We start from the raw sequence: 20,000 nt of genomic DNA, 5'->3' as shown, positions 1-20,000 counted from the left end.
TTCTATCCCCGCTTCCGAAAATTCGTAGTACTGTTAAATCCCCGCTCATGACATGGGTAAAACAAGTATTTTGTTAATTCCCCCGATAACTGGGCGAACATTTTGTTAATTTAACAATTAACAGAATTAATGAATGAGGCTGAATATCTTATGAAGAATTATGGAGATCGAGGAGAGTGTTATCCGTCGAGGCCGTAGGCCGAGGCGGATAACACCCTCCGAGATCTCCATAATTCTTCATATGATACGAAAGCCGAATTCGATAATCGTTTTATTATTCATTCAAAATAAGTCCTAGTTTAAAAACATAGCTAAAACAAGCTTACCTGCATCGATGTTAAGTTTATCTTCGATAGTTTATGTTTAGGTTTGTCCAGCTCCGCAAATATTCTCCAAATAGCAGATGTCGCCCTCCGAGTTGTCTTCTTGCTGTTTTTGCCATGTTTTTAGCCGTTATTTCGCCTAGTTCCAGCTGTAGTTCTTACTCTTGAAACGAGTGAAGTGTCCGCCGTTTTAGTTTTTACAACGAAAACAACTAAATCTCGTCCCCAGGTCTTCTCGGTTAACGGTGCATTAACCTGTAGAAGGCTGCATTTTTGACGTCATTTCCTCGTTAAACACATTTAAATTCTTCCAAGTTTGGCCATCAGTAACTGGTTATGGTGAATTATGCGTGTGCCAATCAGAATTGTGGAAATATTTTGAATGAATGATAATGTGCGTTAAATCCCGGCATTGTTCGCATTGAATCCCCGCTATCTCCCGCTATGCCGCGGACTGATCGAGGGAAGATAATCTTGTTGAAAACCCAGTCCTCATGGAAAGCTTTTAAGTGCAATCAAAGAACGTGCGAAATATGGAGATGCGAAGTTAGAGTTGTGGTCAGTTTTGAACGACGTTTCATTTAAAGACATTGACAAAAAAGTGCTCATGGCAAAGCAAATGCTATCAAGATACCACGCACTCAGGTATGTTAAAAAGAGCAAGAGAAAGATACGAAAGAGACGTAGCTGGTCCAGATGAATCAAGGCGAAAACCTTGTAATGGTCCTTTGTCACTGAAAGGGGCGCAAGGCATCGATCGATAAAGTTACAGCCAATCGCGAAAGCCCTTGGTCCTGAGAAGACGGCCGCATTACCCGCATTTCATGCCATATACGTAGCCTCTTAGGGAAGGGAAAGATATCTTCCTACCGGCTCAACAAGGAAATCCAGAGGGATGGATGGGCGGGAGAACGTTTAAACATCCAGGCTCAATAATTATGGCTTTTAATTTCTTACCAGACTGATGCATTACAATTTTTATTAAACCATAATAAGAACATAAGAACCAAACAGCAACCTGACCTTAATTTTATTCTTATTTCTATTAGTTTTTCAATTCAAATGTTATAGTATTCACAAATGTTAATTCTAGCCCTTATGCTTTTATTTCAGTGTCACCTTTTTCTCTTAACCCACATCAGGTCATCATTGTTATAAAACTGAACAATACCTTACATATATACATCCGTTATTTTCGTCCAAAAAGCCGAGGGTTTTTCGGGGATAATACCCAACAACAGGAACAAAAATAAATTAAAAATAAAAGTATTGAAAAATGTAGATGAATAATGCAAAGACTAACCTGACTGGATATTTGAAAACGTTTTTACAAAAAACTACAGCCGTTTTGACGACAATGCTAGGGTTACACGCGGGAGAGAGCTGGAGCTTTTAAACGAAAATAATTACATGGACCAGGGATAGAGATATTTCAGTAGCGAGGAGGTACGAATTCAAAGATCCAGTCAGCAGATAAGAAAAAAAGACACAAGGCTGATTACAATGCGTATTACTTGTACTTTATCTTATCACCTTGTCAAGAATTTCCCTTTTTGTATTTTAAGGGCCTTCAAAATTGCAAAATGCACCCAGTAACTGCGTCAATTTTTCCTTGGTCTCCGCGGACCAAAAGTTCGCTTACGTTTCCCCATTCACACCAAAGGTTAAACATGTTTAAAAGCTGTTTAGTTAAACACGGTTTAAAATTATTTTCTTCACAAAAGCTGATTACTAACTTAAGTTGATTGCAAATTTAGTGCACATTACAAATTAAACATGTTGAATTTCATTTGAATCCTGTGTAGAAACCTAAACCTGATTAAATGAAACATGTCTAGTCGGTATGAATGGGACATGCTCTTTTACCTGCCAGATCAGTCGACTTATACTACTTCGTCGCTTCCTGTCCCCAACTATCAAACTGTCGTGGTTTTGCTCCGTGAAACGCCTTCCAATAATGAAACTGCTGGGAAGTTTACAATTACTTCGTCAGTGATATTCCTATAGTTTCCCTTCATTGGGTGCAAACGAAAAAAAACAAACAAATAAACAAACAAACAAATATCATAAAGATTATATCGACAAGTGCACTGTTACTCTCTCCATCCGAGTTTCAAGGGTCATGGAGGACTCGGACCGATCAAGAAGACGAAATATTTTTGCTCCCACTAAGCAAAGCAAATTACCTAAGAACTAAAAAAATCCCTACAGTCGTTGAAGTGAAAGCAAAATCATACCCTCTCTCGGCCATTTAAGCTAAACTTGTTTGAAAACGTTCGTTCCCTTTGTCAAAGGGGGATGTTTAGATTTCGTATGATGGATAAAACGCAAGTAACTGATTTTAAGGGAAAGTTGGTTCGTGTCTCGCAAGAAACCGCAAACTTTTTCCTTTTTTTATTTTATAGTTGTCTCTTTTTTATCAGCACACGAGTTTTGGCATTCTATTACATACATATGAACATCAAATACAGTGATAAACCGGTTTAGAAAGAACTGTTTCGATAACTGTCGTACCGACTCTGGAAGGACATTGTGCGTTTCTCACAGTGCATTGCTCCGAGTTATTGTCATCGATGTAAAAAAATCGATGTAAAAGTTTCAAAATGGCAGCAAATAAACAATTAAATGCTTGCTGGCTGTTGGTTTTGTTACACATCCATGTAAACGACGTAAAGGTTCACCTTTTTACCATGTCTTGACCTACGATACCACAACTTTCCTACGATCAGGCAAGTAATCAGTATGAGGATACCAAAACATAATCCAACAGCTAAACCGACATTGACCGAGCTCGATGTCTTCTTGACTTTGGTCGGCACTGAAAACAAAAAGTCCACTTTGAAGAACTTTCTACGACATTTTGTTTTAAGCTGAGAATAAATTCATTAAAGCTTTTAATATTATTAAATAAAGGATAAGAAGCAAATAGATTCTACTAAAACGTTTTAAATCAACGTTTGGTCTTTTTTGGCCTGAAACAACAATAGTATAGAAGGGACCGAGTTATACTTATTTTCGAGAGGGAATCTCATTAATTTAAAGGGGGATACATTAACGCCAATGACGTCATGGCTTTTTGTCGTTATCTCATGAATAAAATGCGGAGGAATCTCATTAAGATAAGGTCATGTGGTTAGGCCATAAGACTGGTTTTCTAGTCATTTCTAGGTCGAGGAAGATTTGGTTTTTTGTTTGGTTTACTAAGACTATGCAAGTTCTATAGGCCATTTGCATGATGGCGTCATTTTACTACTCTGACCAGGATCCTTCAGGGTTTTACTTTTTTTGTGCAAATTAGGGCTTTTGTTATTTAAACCTCACTGGGGCTTCCAAATTTAAATATGAAAAGAAAAACGAAAAGAATTCTGGTCGTAGTAGTAAGATGACGCCATCGTGCAAATAGCCTATTTCCCGCTGTTTTCATTGTCCAACAAATTTCTATAGTTCGGGGTCGCTGCAGCGTACGAGAAGTCCCCATAGAGATCGAAACGTGGGCGCACGTGAAAATCAACCCACGCAAGAAAGGCGAGGCGTGGCGGTGAGAGAGGAAACTCTCACCGCCGCGTCTCGCCTTTCTCGCGTGGGGTGATTTTCCTGAGGAAAAATGGGGACTACTCGTGTCTAGGGTCACTGATTCTTAGCGCGCAATAGCGCATATTTAATGAAAATGAAGGCAAACTTTGTAGCTCTTTCTACCACGAAAAGCAATTTTTCACTTTCCCTCTTTCCTTTTTTCCTTCTCCATATTTCTTTTGCTTTCCCTCCAGCAGCACCACCACCACCACTACATTTTGATAGTTTTCCACCTTTCTGATTGCTGTAGAAATTCTCTTTTCAGAATTATAGGGGGGTTTATTGAGAGTAGTTAAAAGAATATACATGCTGATTTTAATTAATATTAGGGGTTAAAGGGACAATAACTAATAGTGAAGCTTCAGACTTACGGCATTTGTCCTGCTCCTCATCCGAAAGGTCCTCGCAATCGGATATACCGTCGCAAAGCTTCGTCACATTGATGCATTTTCCTCCATCACACCTCATCTCACCTTCAAGGCATTTTTCTGTTGAGGAATAGCATGGCCGAATGAGATTTTTCGTCTATTTTTCAAGGCTAATACTCTGGGGAACCTTAACAAAAATAAAAATTAAATATCAGTTAAAACAATCGAGCAAGAACTGTGCGATGTCACTGTATGACCAGAAAGAGGTGACTGTAGCTTAAAAAAAGACATGGATTTTTGAGAGCAAACGGCGTCTCTATGTACAAGACAGCGAAGGACTTGTTAAGAAGCACTAAAAAAGGGAAAATGCTGTCCTTACTGACGTTCGCAGCATCAACACATTCGTCACGAGTGAAGAAATTGTGAACACATTTCGGCGGAGAGTAAATCCTTCGCCTCTAAATTCAAGCATGCCGTAAACATGCCGATTTTAATGATGATGCGAAACCGATCCTACTAATTATAAGTCTATTTTTCGTCTTTCAGTTTGCAGCTGAATCTTTTAAAAAATAAAGTGTATGATCGTCTAAAACAATTAAAGCAATTTCAAAACTAACAAAACAACAACCCCGGAGGGGGGGAGGGGGTACTGCCATATATGGGCTATATGGGTATGTGCCGCTATGAAGGGTATGGTTTTCAAGTAGTTTACTCAAGGATAGGGTATATAAATCAGAGCGTTTGTGTCTAGAATAGGGTATCATTTTTCAGGAAATTGATCAGTTGGTTGACGACAGGAGCCCATAACGATGACGATTTTATCTAGACTGGGGAAACACCTACTCTAGGATAGGGGGATTTTGGGAGTTTACTCTAGTATAGGGTAGCGAAATTCAGCTGAACTAGCACTGGTATACGTCAAGGGTTCCAGGGTCCCAGCGGCACATCCCCACCCAGAAATTCCTAAAGTGCCCCCCCCCCCGACAACAACACACAACGCGTTGCGTGACACCCAAATAACGGCTGCGAGGGAGACTAGTTTTAAGTTGGCGTTTTGTCGAAAAAGCATACGCTGTAGTCAATTACTATATTCTACTGCAAAAGTTGTCTCTCTTCCAAATCTGTCAATAAATAGTTCTTTTTAAACTTAGCCAGAAGCACAAACCACCCTGGTTGGTTCCCATATCTCTCTCTCTCTTTTTTTTTTTTTTTTTTTTAAGAGAAAACCTCTTGTGGTGTTCCACAGGCCTAGGTTTTGAGAACTTTGTTGTTTTTTATTTATATTATATTATATTAAATAAAGTAGGATTTTCTTTTATTTGCTGACCATATACAATTTTTTGAATGCTGATAGAGATTTAAATATGTTTCTTAAATCGCAATTGTAAAATGCTGAAATACTAATTTTCTGTGACAGAGTAATTGCCAACTACCCCTTAATATGAATTAAATTTATTTTGCTGTTTTCCACCTTCACAAAACCGTTTAGATTATGACAAAGTCAACTGAATTCATTCAGTAAATCAAAGCGTAAGGAATATTTTACCTATGCAGAGGTCTTAATTCATTGATAGTAAGCTTTGTTGAAAATATCATGTTACTCATTTCGCGTCAAAAATGGGAGTTATAATAGTGTAAAGCCAGAGGCATATCACTTTCCTTTTATGACATAGATAAATATATATGCCTACGGCCTTACTGCCTGGGTACCGGCAGCCAAAACACAATTAATATAGATAAGACTTTGCTTTAACAAAAAAGAATTTTCCACGTGATGAATTGTGACACATTTCATTAGCGATGAAGCCCTTCCCGTACCCATCTCTTAAAATATTTTCCCTTTGCCCTCGCTTTACTTTAACTTTCTTCTACCTTAGTGCATGACTCCTATAACATTACCGTGACATCTAACATTCTTATAGACTGTTTACGACTATACTTAAAATATACGCAATACAACACTAACCCGGGATTGGAAAAATATTGGAAAAGTGTATACGCCACTTCCACATTTGCCATTATTAATGCACCTTATTTGCCCCCCAAAATTTAGCATAAGCATTGATTTCAATTTCTCTTGGGACGATTGTGATGCCCAGGAGAAATGAAGAACAAAGGTTATGCAAAATTTTGGGGGGGCAAATAAGGTGCACTATGAGAAATGTGGAAGTGGCGTATTATGGTCTGTTAGTGATATGTCCTCAAACTACTTGCCTCGATTAGCCTCGCTATAAGCAATCAGTCTATATTTGTAACATTTTGATTTCCATAAAGATTATTGCTGCTGAGTAAAGGGAACATGCGTACCTGTAATGACGTCACAGCCTCTCTCATCAGCACCGTCAACACAATCATCCTGGTTATCGCAGACCCACTCTTTTGTAATGCAAACCGTCGCGCACCGGAATTCATCATCCGCACATTTGATTGCTGCAAAGCGGAAAAGTATATCTGTGAAGAAATTTCTTTTGCTTGATTATGGCAAAGGTTTTAGACACCCAGCAGCTCATCGTCAAACAAAAACCTAAGGACTAAGCCTCCGCACCAACCCTCACTAGTTCGCACTCCCCCGGGACGTGTGCTGAAGAAGAAGAGAAGAACATGTGGAAAATTCAATAAACCAAATTCGCTTAAATTGTGCTTCTGGAAAGAATGATTGCGCTTTGTCCATAACCTTAAGCCATTGGATACTTCTGTCAGACACAACGAGTTGTGAGAGGTTTTGGCTCCGGTAGTATGGCGTTATCGAGTCAGAGCAATGAAAGACAAAAAATAAAAACTTTAGGGTTGTTATTTTGACGTCCGTGATAATTACTGCTAAGATTGTCAGAATAAAGGAAACGTCACCAAAAGGCCTTGATTGTAAAGAAATTCTCTTCAGTCAGAATTAAAGGACGAGAAATGAGAACAGGCTTTAGCGAATATACGTGCTTATGTCAGAGTTAAAGGGACAATGACTCTGAAGCTTCAGTCTTACGACAATTGTCCTGCTCCTCATCCCAGCCGTCCTCGCAGTCGGTGTTACCGTCGCAAAGCTTCGTCACATTGATGCATTTTCCTCCATCACATCTTACCTCGTCTTTAGGGCATTTTGCTGTTGAGGGATCAAATTCCAAAGTGAGATTTGTCATTTAATTTCAACCTTCTTCTGAGAATCTAACAAAGGTTGCGTCTGTTTAGACGAATATATCAACTTTAGTTTTCAGCGAATTACAGCCGATCTCGCCAGTTAAATTTCCATCACTGTGGAAAACGTCAGGGTGACTGCATTGCGTAAGGCTGATCGACTGTGTGATGTAAACAACTACCGCCCTATTTCCGTATTACATGTACGAGTAATTGCTCTCCAAGGAGATAGAACGGCATGTGTACGATTGTTTATCAAATTGTCTGTTCAACAATGACCTTAATTATATCAATCAAACAGAGTTCAGAAAAATCCTCAGTACAGAGACTACACTTGCTAATTTAATTGACTCCCTCCAATTTGATTTGGACTGTGATCGAGTCAATGGAATTGTAACAGTTGACTACAAAAAAACATTTTATATGGTCGAAGTGTATATGCTGGATCCCAGTGCCTTAGCCTGGTTCAGATGTTATCTTAACGATCGCAATTGCAGCAAGTCACATTTAAGAGTCACTCATCCACAAGGAGCATCACATCATACACTAAGGCTCTATCTTAGGACCTCTTCTGTTCGTGATCTTTATTAACGACCAGCCCCTATACATAAATACTCAAGTAAATCTATTTGCTGAAGATACAACTTTAATATGATCAGTAGACTATAAGTGTATCGAGGAACTGGAAGATACGTTATCTCGTGAGGTCTCGAATGTTGATGACAGGGCCACAACTATCAATTACCGTTAAATTCTTTAAAGACCTAGACAATACTTATCAGTAAAAGTATTTTGAAGTCAAAGCTTACCACAAGGAAAAACAGCTCAATATTGAGTTAAATGGGAATCGACTAGAGCAAGTTGATAGCGTTAAGTTATTGGGACTTGAAATTGATGAGGAGCTTAGTTTTGATAACCATACAGATTCTCTGACGAAGAAATATATCGAGGAGTAGCCGAGAGCATCTCCAGCTTCTTGAGTGCTTAGCAAACTCCTGCATGCATCCATAACTCGATTGTTGCAAAGCTGTTATATTTTCCTTTTTTTTTCTTATAATAGCAATCCCTCACCCTAACCTCACCCTTACCCTCACCCTCCACTCCCACCCTTACCCTTCCCTCTCCCTCACCCTTACCCTCGTTTTAGCAACGCCGACTTCAACATGGCAAACGATTCCAACAATCATTTTTTTCGATTTACGATCCCACTGACCCCCTTGGATTCTCCAGTTCCTCGGCCAGGTCCTTATCTTTTTCAGAGCGCCCGTGTGCAGAACCATTTACCGCATTACAACCAAGAGCCATAATGGGACAGAGAGGGAATCTTAGGGCGTTGGCCGGGATATGTGAATTTCACTAAAGTTATTTTCAGAGGTTGTAATTAAAAGGAAATCTAATTCCTAGGACGTCCGCTCATTTTAATCGATTGTTTGAAACATCATCAAGTCCACACGTGACTGCCTTAAAGCAAACAAAGCAGAATATTGTGATGGCGATCGACTGTTGCATATTGAAGATGACCCTTTTCGAGTGAGATTTACAGGCGTCAAGATTTCGGCATCAATATTAAGATGAGCCTGATGAGCACATTTCAGTTCAAGAAATTGAAGTTAGCGTTCCTACTCGCAAGCGTAGCAAAAGCGATGATTTGTCCGAAGAGGACTAAAATTCTGTTTCCCTCGTGAGAAAGCCGTGAGAAGAAGTCCGCTTAATTACGAAAAGAAACAGACGAAAGTCAAAGAATTAACTAAAATGCTTAAAATGATGCTGCTTGTTCCAATAAGTTTTTTCCTTCTGGTGGGTAGATTATGCTCTGGAGGGTTCTAAGTTTTGATTTAACAAATGTGATTTTTGCCGCTTGTTTCACACTGAGAGGTCATTACACACATATTGATTTTCTGTAGGTTTTGTTTCTGGTCGGCAGGATTGGCCCTCTGATCTAAAATCAACGCTCTTTGTTGCAGCTAAATAAGGTTTTAGGTTGTTTAATTTTCTCCAAAGTGCCCCCTGGATCTGAATAAGTAAGAGCGATTTTCTTTTGTCCGCGAATGTGATGGTTTCCTACAATGTTTTGACACGCTGGGCCCACAACATCGAATGTCAAATGAACTTGGCGGGTTTTGTTTGCGTCCTCTGCCACGGAAGAAACAAGTTTTAGATACAACGTTCTGAGCGTCGAGTATTTCTTCGATTAGCCATTGCTTTTGATTGGTTTCAAAGTTTTTCATGACTTATTGTTAGAGCTGTTCTGATACAAAGTTCTGACACATGGGGGAAGTTTACTTTCTAGTCCTTTTTTTGTTAGCACCTCTGCTGCCTTCCTGTTTTGATTTCTGTATGATTTGCTTGCATTTTAGCGTTTTCGTTCGAATCGCGCGTCGACGTCGCTTCACTGTACTGGAATTGACGTTTGGCCGCTTGGATTGTTTTGTGCAACGATTATTGCCACTCCTCTGTTTGCCTTTTGCTGTTGTGTATTTCTTCCTGCCGAGGTTCCAGTACCGAAATTGAAATTTCATGAACAGGATCGCTGTCCGCGGACTTCAATTCCTCCTAATAAACAAACTGATATATCATCTAGGAAATCAGTCATTTCCAACGAAATCGAGGAATCTAGCTCCCAATCGGGACAGCCTTTCAAGAGAAAACCATTTCCTTTGTTTACAAAATCACTTTGGTTTATGAAATGCACCTCCACGCGGGACGCCATTATTACTTGACAGCGCTGAATAAAAGTTTGCGGACCTCTCGGGAAACTAATTTCCGATTAATTTAAGCGTTTAATTAGTCTAAAAATACGTTTGGCGAAATTCACATATCCCAAGGGCTAGACTGGGCGTTTCCGTCTCTGTCCCATTATGGCTCTTGATTACAACCCATCGCAAGTTTTTAAAGTAGTTCCACTACCATTTATGCCTCATCCGTCTCCCCATTCAAGCAGCGAGACATAAGCCTCATTCGCTGAATAAAACTCCTTCTCCTTTGCAAAAAAAAGGCGAGAATAATCACAAGAGAAGTCATTACAAGCGCTTCGTCCCCCGCCATTTTTGATTATGGCGCGCTTTCAGCTATTTGAATCCTCTGAGTTAGCGGCTTAGATTACGGGTTAAATTTCACAGTGTAAACAGTTGTCACGTTCAACTAGTAAAAGTCGGTTTGTAGGGGACGGACCATGAGAAAAGTTATGGGTGGGTGGGGAATTTTTGAGCCGCAGCATTTTTTTTTCGCCATCAAATTCCTTGTATGAATTTTTTTAGGCCATGAATTTTTCTTCATTTAATTTTCCCTTGAGCGAATATTTTTTTGTACTTCGCCCGCCCCCCCCCCCCCCCCCCCGCCCCCCCCACTAAGTTTTCTAATGGTCCGTCCCTAAACAAAACCTTATAATGAATGTTTAGCTAGTAAATCGGCCTAGTGAAAACACAACCGTAATCTATCCCATAGGTGAGGGCCACAAGTTTGTTAGTGTTTTTTTCCACTACAGTCAACTCCCTCTAAGACGGACAGATTGGGGGACAGATTGGGACCGGCAGTAAGTGTCCGTCTTAGAGAGATGTCCGTCTTATAGAGAGTCAAATAAAGGGATCAAAGAAAGGCAGGGACCAACTGTAGGTGTCCTTTTTATGGAAGGTGTCCGTCTTATAGAGGTGTCCGTTAAGAGAGAGTCGACTGTATTACGTGTCACCCTCGTTAAATAAAGTTTGATTGATTGATTGATTGATTGATTGATTGACTGATTGATTGATTAAACATTTATTAAACAGACAACGAATTAATTTAGCGGACACGGTCTGAAATTCCAAAACGTTTCCCCCCCCTCATTTTCTGTACGACAAAATTGCAATGTCAGGACATCTCTATTAACCGGGCATAAGAGAGGGTCACACGGATCTCCGCTTAACCGAAGGTATTCCTACATTCAAAAAAATCATTCCAGGTAGAAAACGTTAGTAAAGGGACTTACGGCAGTTTTGTTCGTCGGAACCATCGTTGCAGTCCTCGCTGTCATCACAGATCCAGCCTTGAGGGATGCATTGTCCGTTGGAACAAGTAAATTGCTCTGGATCACACGTCTTCGGAGCTGTTAAAGAATAATTTTCTTGATAAATTTCATACATTTTGGCAGCAACTTTTCACTGTCTTAAAAGGCAGGTGCTAAAACACTGCTCAATTAGTTACAAACAGTAAAATTAATAGTGCTCCTTTCTTTATTGTAAATCATTTCACTTCTTAAATTGTCACTCATAGTAGTGATAAGACAACTAACCTCCGCAAGTAGTATTGTTTTCAGCAAGAATCATATCCATGGGACAAGAACACTGAGCATGCCCATGTACACCAACAGAGCAGATATGGGAACAAGGCTTCTTGAAACAAGGGTGGTGAACTACAAAAACCAAACGGAACAACCATTACACCGTCCATCGCGACCACCAAAACTAGGTTCCAGTTTATGTACGAAATATTGGTACTTAATTTCTTGGGTCTTTCATTTCGCGTCTTTCGCGATTGTAAAAAAAATCGCGAAATTTAAGCAGAAAACTCAAATGTCATAGAAAAAACCTTTCAACTTGTAATAGCAAAAAAATAAATGATGTGTATCGACGTTAGTTGTAATTAGTGAATTAACGTTCATTTGAAAACATTTTACACGTTGCTTTTTCCAGTTTAGCTGGATATTTTAAAAAGTTTAAACTTTTTCAAAAATTAAATAAAGTTTAGGACGCTTAAATCTTATATATATCATATCATATTTGCCTCTTGAAATCGCGCAAATAAACCCCTGCCAAATACTGTCCACCCGCGTAAGTAGCAGTAAGGTAGCTAGGCTCACTATGATTGACTAAAACTGCAGTCGACTCCCGATAACTCGAGGCCTAGCTAATTTGAACCTTGCGCAAACTCGAACCAAAATCGATTTCCCCTGGATTTCCTTCATACATTTACTACAATTTTACCCTCGGAAACTCGAATTTCCCACTAATTCGAAGCAATTTTTGTTTCCCTTCAGATAATTTCTCTATAAATTTACCCTCGCTTCAAATCTTTGAATCCCGCTTCAAATCGCTGTAATTTGTGCATGTGGGAAAAATATTTTATCATTTGCAGACCCGATCTGGCAAGCTTAAACAAGCGAAACAAACTTGTAACTTCCTACAGGCACGCGCGCAAATTCCTTCTAAGCAGCTTTATATCTCCCGTTGTCACGCAATAGTTTTTTGATTAAAATTCTGCGCGCGCGTTTGTAATTGTAGCGTATGTTGTAACAAACTTTTTGTTGGCAATTTTATGTGAGGGTTCCCGCACATGCCGTGTGGTACGAAACTAAATAGTAACTAGAAATACGTGTATCGCAGAACCTCGCGAAGCTCGGGGGGGAGCCCACAAGGGGTGGGAGGACAGGAGAGAAATGAAGTAAATCATGTAACTGGGGAGGGTGGATCTAATATTGGAAGCTGAGATAAAATCTCCTGTGGATTAAATTTGAACCTGGTGCTCTGGCTTTAAAAAGGATTTTCTGAGATGTAATGCTGTTGTTAGCGAATGCTGCATAGGTACCATCGCCCATGTTCACTCCATTTGACCCTCCTAAATGTGTGTAATTATGGTCAAAAGGAAAGGGGGGTGATAGTGGATAGAGCGGTTTTCATTTGAGTGTCGAAAAGTAATTGGTTTTGCACTTTCTACAGGATGCGATTGGCTTAAAAGATTCGCGCCACCTTCTCATCCAATCAGAAGTAAAACCAAAGCCAATTGTGACGCGCTCGCATGCATTTTCCCGCGCTTTGCGTCAGCCACATGTAATTACTTCGAGTTTTGATTGGTTCAATGTATTGTCTGTGTCCTATGTGATTGGCCAGAGTAATTACTTTGGTTTTGGTTTTACGACACTCAAACGAAAACCACTCTAACTGCCGGCTAGTATTCAGTTGCATTTGCTTAATAAAAGCTCACCCTTAAGTGCAATAATTATTTGTGAAATGTGTCAGTAGAAGTGAGTGGATGGCAATTCAAGGAGATAATGCTACAGTGAAAACAACAACTAAATGCTGCTAATTGGACAAAAAATTTATTGTTCAGCGAACTACAGCTGTAAAAGTGTTTGCACTTTTTTTGGTACATAATCACACTTGACAACTATTGTTTGTAACAGTAAAGTGCAAACATAATCACTGAAATAGAAAATTACAAGTAGCAATGTCATTAAGGATGCAGTTCATGAGAATTACTAAAGTGATCATGATTTATGATTATTGTATGTGTGGGCATTCACCTTAAAGAACTGAATCCTTGTAAAAAGTACCAATTTTTCACCAGTTAGGCAAGTGTTCATAGTTATTTGTGTACATGCATAAGAAACAAATCCCAATGCAAGAGTGAATTTGTATGAAATGTCCACAAACAAGTTATGTTGAAGGTGATCAGTTTCTCTATTGGTCTCAATTCTAAACATGCATGAGCTTGTTGAGACGGTGCCAGAGCCATAGATTTTTAATTTCCCAGACTGAGACGAGGCAAATGAACACTTTCCCTGTATTACACACATTTCTGGTGAATGTAAAGCTAAGTGCAGGATGGATTGATCTTATGGAAAACCCTACACAAATATAGATCTGCTTGCATGTCGTTTAATTTCTTGAAACAATCTTCATCTGCCAATGGAACAAATGTTTCATTTCTGTGAATATGTCACCTCTGTCTGACTTCTTTGAAAGAGTGAAATTTTATGAGCGACCTGTTAAATTTTCCCTAACAGCGAAAGGAATTAACGTTCCTGGCATGGCAACCATGTCACACACTAACATACTGAGGATATCCGAAATACTATGTTATTTTCGAATAATATAGGAACAAAAATTACAGAGGGCCAGCAATAACAATTTTTTGTCATGTCTGACTTAAAAGACACAGCTGGGTTTATGTATAAGGCTGCTATACATACATTTATTTAACTTGTGAAAGACATTGAATGAAAATTGTAAGCTTAAACGAAAAATTTTGCCCAGTAAGGATTTTGTTTACAAAATGTAACGCTTCCCTACATGTCACACATTATCGGTGTTGTAAACTGTTCATTGTAAAATAAAGCTTACTGTAAAACGGTGAAAAGGATGATCGGCTGTCCTCAGTCCGTTGCAAAGATACTCCTCGTGTCGATTTTACAGATGGTGTAATTCTTGCTTCATGTCGGCGCATCGAAGAAGATAATTTTGACTGTAAACTTGCCTCTCCTTGCGAATTCTATTGACCGAATACTGAAACGTCGGCAGTCGGTGTTCCCTCTCTTCGTCGGCTTCTTTTGCAGTGTAACTGTAGTATTTTGTTGCTAACTCTTTACATATTCGTGGTCGCTGCATAACCTCTGTCTCCAGTTGACAGTGTTTGTCTTCGATGTGCCGTTACTCGCGCTGAATTTAAAGTCGACGTCCTCGCTCTTGCGGAGTTTTGTTTGTAAATCTTTCCCAGCGAGGATTTCCAGCCACTTGTTGAATCCACCGCTGTCGAGTTCGCTGTTCTGTTTTATTTACCTGAGATATTGGGTGGTGACTCACCGACCGTAAACATTGTTATAATTCACAGATGAAAAAACCCGTCCTCAAGAAGAAACCCCAGAGCTTTGTGGTCGATGGAAATCGGTTGCCTGGAAACCCATAGTGCACTTTGACGTCACTACTGGATGACGTCAAGGTGGACACCAACCAAACTCGATAGATTTATAGCCAAGGGGAAATCACGCTGGCCTTGCGATGCTTGAGTGATATACGCGCGCTTCGCGCGCGACGAGATTACAAACCTCGCGGCTCGGCGCTTCGCGAGGAATAAATATGCCGAGTCAAATTCCACGTTTTACCCTCGATATTTACCCTCGATAACTTAACCATGTTTTAACGCCTGACAAGTCGAAAACACAAGTGTACTGCAGTCCGAAATGTTGAAATTATTTTAACAACCATATGGTCTTTGTCTTTACTATTTAGTCAGTCCAGTTTAAATACAGTGTCCAGCATTGTGTATAAATCAAGTTTTGAAGTGCGCATGTTACTTGCATTCATTCCCCATCCCATTTTCTTATTTCCGGTTATTTGCTTCGAACTCCCGCTAACTCGAACCCCTTTCGATTTCCCTTGAAGTTTTGAGTTATCGGGTGTTGACTGTAACAAGGAAACGTCCCCCACGTGCCCCAACAAGGGGAATTCTTGGATTATGCAGTACTGCAAAATCGATGACGTGACTTATTAATATTTTCCTTTGGACCTGTTAAAGCAACCAAACTGGTTTTAAAGTATTCGCTCAAGCGGTTTATTGTAACGTAAGCGAATAAATCAAGCAAATGTATTGTCGTGATAGCTTCAAAAGGACGACGGCGACGGAAGTGAAAACGGTATTGATAGGGAGCTTCAGCAAAGGCGTTTTTGAGCGACGTAAGTCAACCGCAAGTGTAGTCTGCTACAGCCGTTTTTAGTGTCGTCACGCAACGCTTAGTGGGGAGGAGCGTTGCGTGATGACACTCAAAACGGCTGTGTAGCAGACTACCGCAAGTGAGGTCTTTTTTCATTTTAAAGCACCTTGACGCCACCAAACTTTTATTTCCAAGTGCCTTTGCTATTATAGAGACTATTTGTCCAAAAATTTGGGCAGATCACCGACCAAAGATGAAAAAGGACCGCTAGCTTCCGGTTGACGTGCGTCGCTCACTAATAACGTGAATTTCCGGTCGTTCAACCTTTACACCGCACTCAAGCCAAATGTTGGCGTATTTTCCTAGCGTTTGTTTGTTAGGTGCCGCAACAAAGTTCGCAAAGGGAAAGGAATACTTCGCATCGTATGATTAATTCCCAAAATACCTACATCTCATTGCATGTAGCAATCTAACGGCCCAGTTGTACAGACGGCGGTAAAAAATGCACCAAACGGAGTGATCCGAGCAAAGTGGTCGCTTTGGCTTATCAAACCTAAGTTTTTCTTTACGCCGTCGTTGTCGTCGTCCTGTACGCCGTGTAAGCCCTCAAAGCCACCCTACATACTGACCAGCAAATACTACGATACAATCCTTATTTATAACCACTTGAATTATAAAAAATTGCCATCAAGAAGAAGTGTAAAATGAAAGAACTTTCACATCTGATGTTTTCAGTGTATCAACGACAGTCATGTCAGATAAATCATCAATAGCTGCTTGCACCTTTCGGCCACGAACGTCACCCTCCCTGATTTTCATGACATTGCGGGACTCACGATCTATCCAGTACACATAACTTCCATAGACTGCTAAGCCAACAGGCTGTAACACATTTGTCTCAATCAGTGTGGCCCGGTTCATTCCTGTAAGGTATATTTATTCGACTGTGAGCTACATGTGTTAATTACTGAAGACACAATGCAAGTACTAGTATAGTTCTTTAACTGTAACTGTTGTTGTTGGCGTTTACTTTAAACTCGCGTGAAGTTCTCATCGACATCAAGAGAAGAGGGCTGAAAATAAGAGGAAGAGGGTGCAGTTCCCTAAGCCCTTATATTTTAATCAAGATCTACTTTCATGTAACACGTTAAGAAAATGGTAGCCAAAAAATGACCTTGTCAACATGTTAATTTTTTTTTTCGCAGTTGAACGCGGACTACGTTGTTCAAGGAGACTAAGGAGAGAACCTTTTTTAAAGAGCACTAGCAACAGAAACTTGGCCTTTTAAAAAGAAGAAAACCACTTCTGAAATATTTAAAATAAACGTGTATTTTTCTTTCTTCTTGCTTCGCTTTTGACCACACCAAGAAAGTTCACACGTTTCTGTACTAAAACGTTTCAATCTTGCCAACCAATGGATACTTAGTTTATTGTCACTGGTTCTAATCTAAGTGACTAATTTGTTTTTGTTTTGTTTGTTTGTTTGTTTGTTTGTTTGACAAAATATGCAACGTACATAAGAGTGGCAATCATATAATGCATTTAAGAGCGAACCTGTACCTGTGAGATCGGCATACTCAATCCTTTTCATAGTAGTGTCTGTCCAGTAAAGTCTGTTTCTCGCCTTGTCCACTGCCAAATCCCCTGGGGATGCCGCGCCGAAGAGTGTCAACTTGTGCGCACCAGCCATTGTTGCACGCACGATAGATTTCTTCTCCGGTTTTTCATTGGTAAAGAACATTTGTCTGAAAAGGGTAAAAACTGATTAGAATCAATTTTTTTATTGGTTTATGTGGAAAGAAATAGCGATTGCAGAATACCCGCCCACTAAATATCTCACTTGAAAAACTACTCCCGCAGTCCGGCAGTCGTGTTGTATTATGCCGAAGTAAAACGAGTGCTCCCACAGTCCTGCAGTCGATATCAGAATTTATTATACAAATCGAACGACTGTGGGACTGCGGGAGCAGCTTTTTTTAAGTTAGAAATTTAGTGGGCCTGGTATTCTGCAATCTAGCAAATCTAGCCCATTGCTAAGGGGATTACCAACCAATGAAAATAAAATAAATCAAACAGCATTAAAAAGAATTCACTCACCCCTTCTCTGGATAAAGCACAATAGACCGTGGATGCACATCTCTCTCATGAAAGACCACACCCATAGACACCCCTTTTCTTAAGCTATAAACGTTTATGCTGTTTTTCACACTGTCTGTCCAGAACAGCTGTTGTCCGTACGAGTCAATAGCCAGATCGTAAGGCGACGAATCTTCTCCAAGGACTATCGCCTTGGCATTGCTACCATTTTGAAAAGCACGTCTTATTTCTTTCGCTGCACTGTCGATCCAGTAGATGAGGTGACTATTGACATAATCAATAGCACGAACATCCGTCAGACCACGCACAGGTAAAACGACTTCTAGGTTAGGTAATGAGTTGAATAGGACTCTCCGAATGTCAGTTGTGGTGCTGAAGAGCATGAAGACTCGAGGAGCTGTAAAAAAATACGAGAACGATTGTACGAGTTTGATCCTGCCATCACAGGGATAACAGTAACGTTCATTTCATTTCTACATGACGTAGTTTGAAAAATTGGGATGAAATAAATTTACAGATAGCGTAGTGAGGTGTAAGGAAGTCAGGTCAGTTTTAACGTAAAAGGTCTTAACCCAGGAGCCATTTTTGAAAGTAAGTGGAGCATGATCTTCCGGGTTTGCATAGTCCTCAACAGGACAGTTGTTGACAGTGACAGACGTTTTGACAACCTACATGTATGTTTCAGATGAGTGAGTTGTATCACGTCAGTTGATGGTAACGTAGAATTCTCTCCCGAAAATAACGGTTACCCTAAAGTAACGTTAATTTTTTACCTTGCTATTAAACCCCGAAAGTAACGCCCCCCCCCCCCCCCCGATAATAGCAGCCCCTGAAAAAATGACCACTCAAAAAACATATATATATATATATCACCCTGATGAAGGCCGTTCACGGCCGAAATATAGGTGAGAGACGAAAAACATATTGTTTTACTCTTCACTTGTGGTACTGTATTTATTGAAAACCGGGTTAGCAAAAATATCCACTAATTCTACTAGTTGGCGATTTAAAACAAGAAAACTCGTTCAAAGGCCGATTAAAAGCGTTGATATGACGCCGGGCAGTAAGTTACTGGTCCCCAGAAGCATTCCAACGAGTCCAAATTTAAAATGACGCAAATTTTAGAACATTTATTCAGTAATGTGACTTCGGGAAGTTTCAAACCGGTGTCATTTCAGTCTAGAAAATTTTAAGTTGAGTGAACTGTAGCGAAAGAGTGCCTAGCTAAGGCTTACATAACAACTTAAATAGCCAGCAAAACACAACTTTCTTCGCGGTCCGATAAACAACAGGATTTGGCATGGACTAGACAACAAACTGAATGAAACACAGTGCACAAATTATCACCTTCTTATCTGCCAAAATCGGCCTATGGTTCAATGCCAATAGAGCCCACTGAAACTAGTCCTAGATCCAATTTTCCTAAGTAGAGAGTTGCTTTTACAAGGTACAATCAGCTAAGCGAAACACCGACGAAACAGTATTAATGGCTGGCACAGAATATTTTGGCCAAACCGCAGTTCAACCACGCGATCACATACCTGTCAACACCATGCGGAAATCCCACAATCACACACTTTCGCGGTACCGATAAGACTATCCACAACCACGCATAATCTTCTCACGTTCACCATAAGCGAAATATCATCGAATAACTCGGAAAAACTCAGCCTACTGGCAAATAAACACCTCTGAACTTTTCTCTAACACTTGTCTTATTCAAGTTCCCGGATGTAAAGTCACACGGTCGGCGGATAACCTTAGCCTTGTTTTCACACCAGAAAAAAACTAAGTCTTGGCCTGGGTCAAAGTTCACTGGCAATTTTGCTCTCACCTAATTCAGTTGACTCCTAAGAGCCTGTTCCCGAGCCCAAAGACTTAGTGGTCCCCTTAGAAAAGCGAACAATATCGTACCTTTCTGTCTCAGCCCGGATCAGGGTGATTGATCCGTTTAGCCAAATGAAACGAGAATATAATACGATATTGGACGATGCAGATTCTGCGAATCGTAATAACTTTGTTCCATCTCAGAGCTTTACATTATGCTCTCCGGGAAACTTCTCTCAAGGTGACCAATGTATAAAACAAAACTGCTAAACGGCACCGAAACCA

The 20,000-nt window shown here is 40.0% G+C and overlaps 3 protein-coding genes across 3 annotated transcripts in view; all 3 read right to left on the bottom strand.

Moving 5' to 3' along the window:
* Positions 1-20,000, bottom strand: part of LOC140941648 (uncharacterized) — a 563,750-nt gene that overhangs the window by 124,671 nt on the left and 419,079 nt on the right. The window lies entirely within an intron of this gene.
* LOC140941645 (uncharacterized) lies at positions 2,055-6,650 on the bottom strand. The gene is made up of 4 exons (XM_073390665.1): positions 6,572-6,650; positions 4,268-4,384; positions 3,005-3,141; positions 2,055-2,335 (listed from the first exon to the last, which is right to left on the bottom strand). Exons 2-4 carry the CDS (start codon positions 4,362-4,364, stop codon positions 2,240-2,242), a joined length of 330 nt encoding a protein of 109 aa, XP_073246766.1. The 5' UTR covers positions 4,365-4,384; positions 6,572-6,650; the 3' UTR covers positions 2,055-2,239.
* Positions 16,088-20,000, bottom strand: part of LOC140940623 (low-density lipoprotein receptor-related protein 6-like) — a 10,752-nt gene continuing 6,839 nt past the window's right edge. Inside the window, exons 6-8 of the mRNA XM_073389613.1 lie at positions 17,889-18,285; positions 17,352-17,536; positions 16,088-16,714 (exon numbers count right to left, since the gene is read on the bottom strand). Coding sequence (XP_073245714.1) covers positions 16,479-16,714; positions 17,352-17,536; positions 17,889-18,285 — 818 coding nt within the window. The 3' untranslated portion in view covers positions 16,088-16,478. The remainder of the gene's footprint in view (positions 16,715-17,351; positions 17,537-17,888; positions 18,286-20,000) is intronic.

This window comes from Porites lutea, chromosome 6 (genome assembly GCF_958299795.1).
Source record: "Porites lutea chromosome 6, jaPorLute2.1, whole genome shotgun sequence".
Taxonomy (NCBI): Eukaryota; Metazoa; Cnidaria; class Anthozoa; order Scleractinia; family Poritidae; genus Porites; species Porites lutea.
This window is presented reverse-complemented; position numbering and strand designations above follow the sequence as displayed.

Bases quoted from the DNA above. Each gene is read 5' to 3' on its own strand.
- LOC140941645 (XM_073390665.1), bottom strand. From the start codon at position 4,364: ATGAGGTGTGATGGAGGAAAATGCATCAATGTGACGAAGCTTTGCGAC. The intron at 3,142-4,267 runs GTAAGTCTGAAG...TTTTGTTTTCAG, and splicing joins TGAGGAGCAGGACAAATGCC to TGCCGACCAAAGTCAAGAAG. The intron at 2,336-3,004 runs GTGAACCTTTAC...CACCCAATGAAG, and splicing joins GGTCAAGACATGGTAAAAAG to GGAAACTATAGGAATATCAC.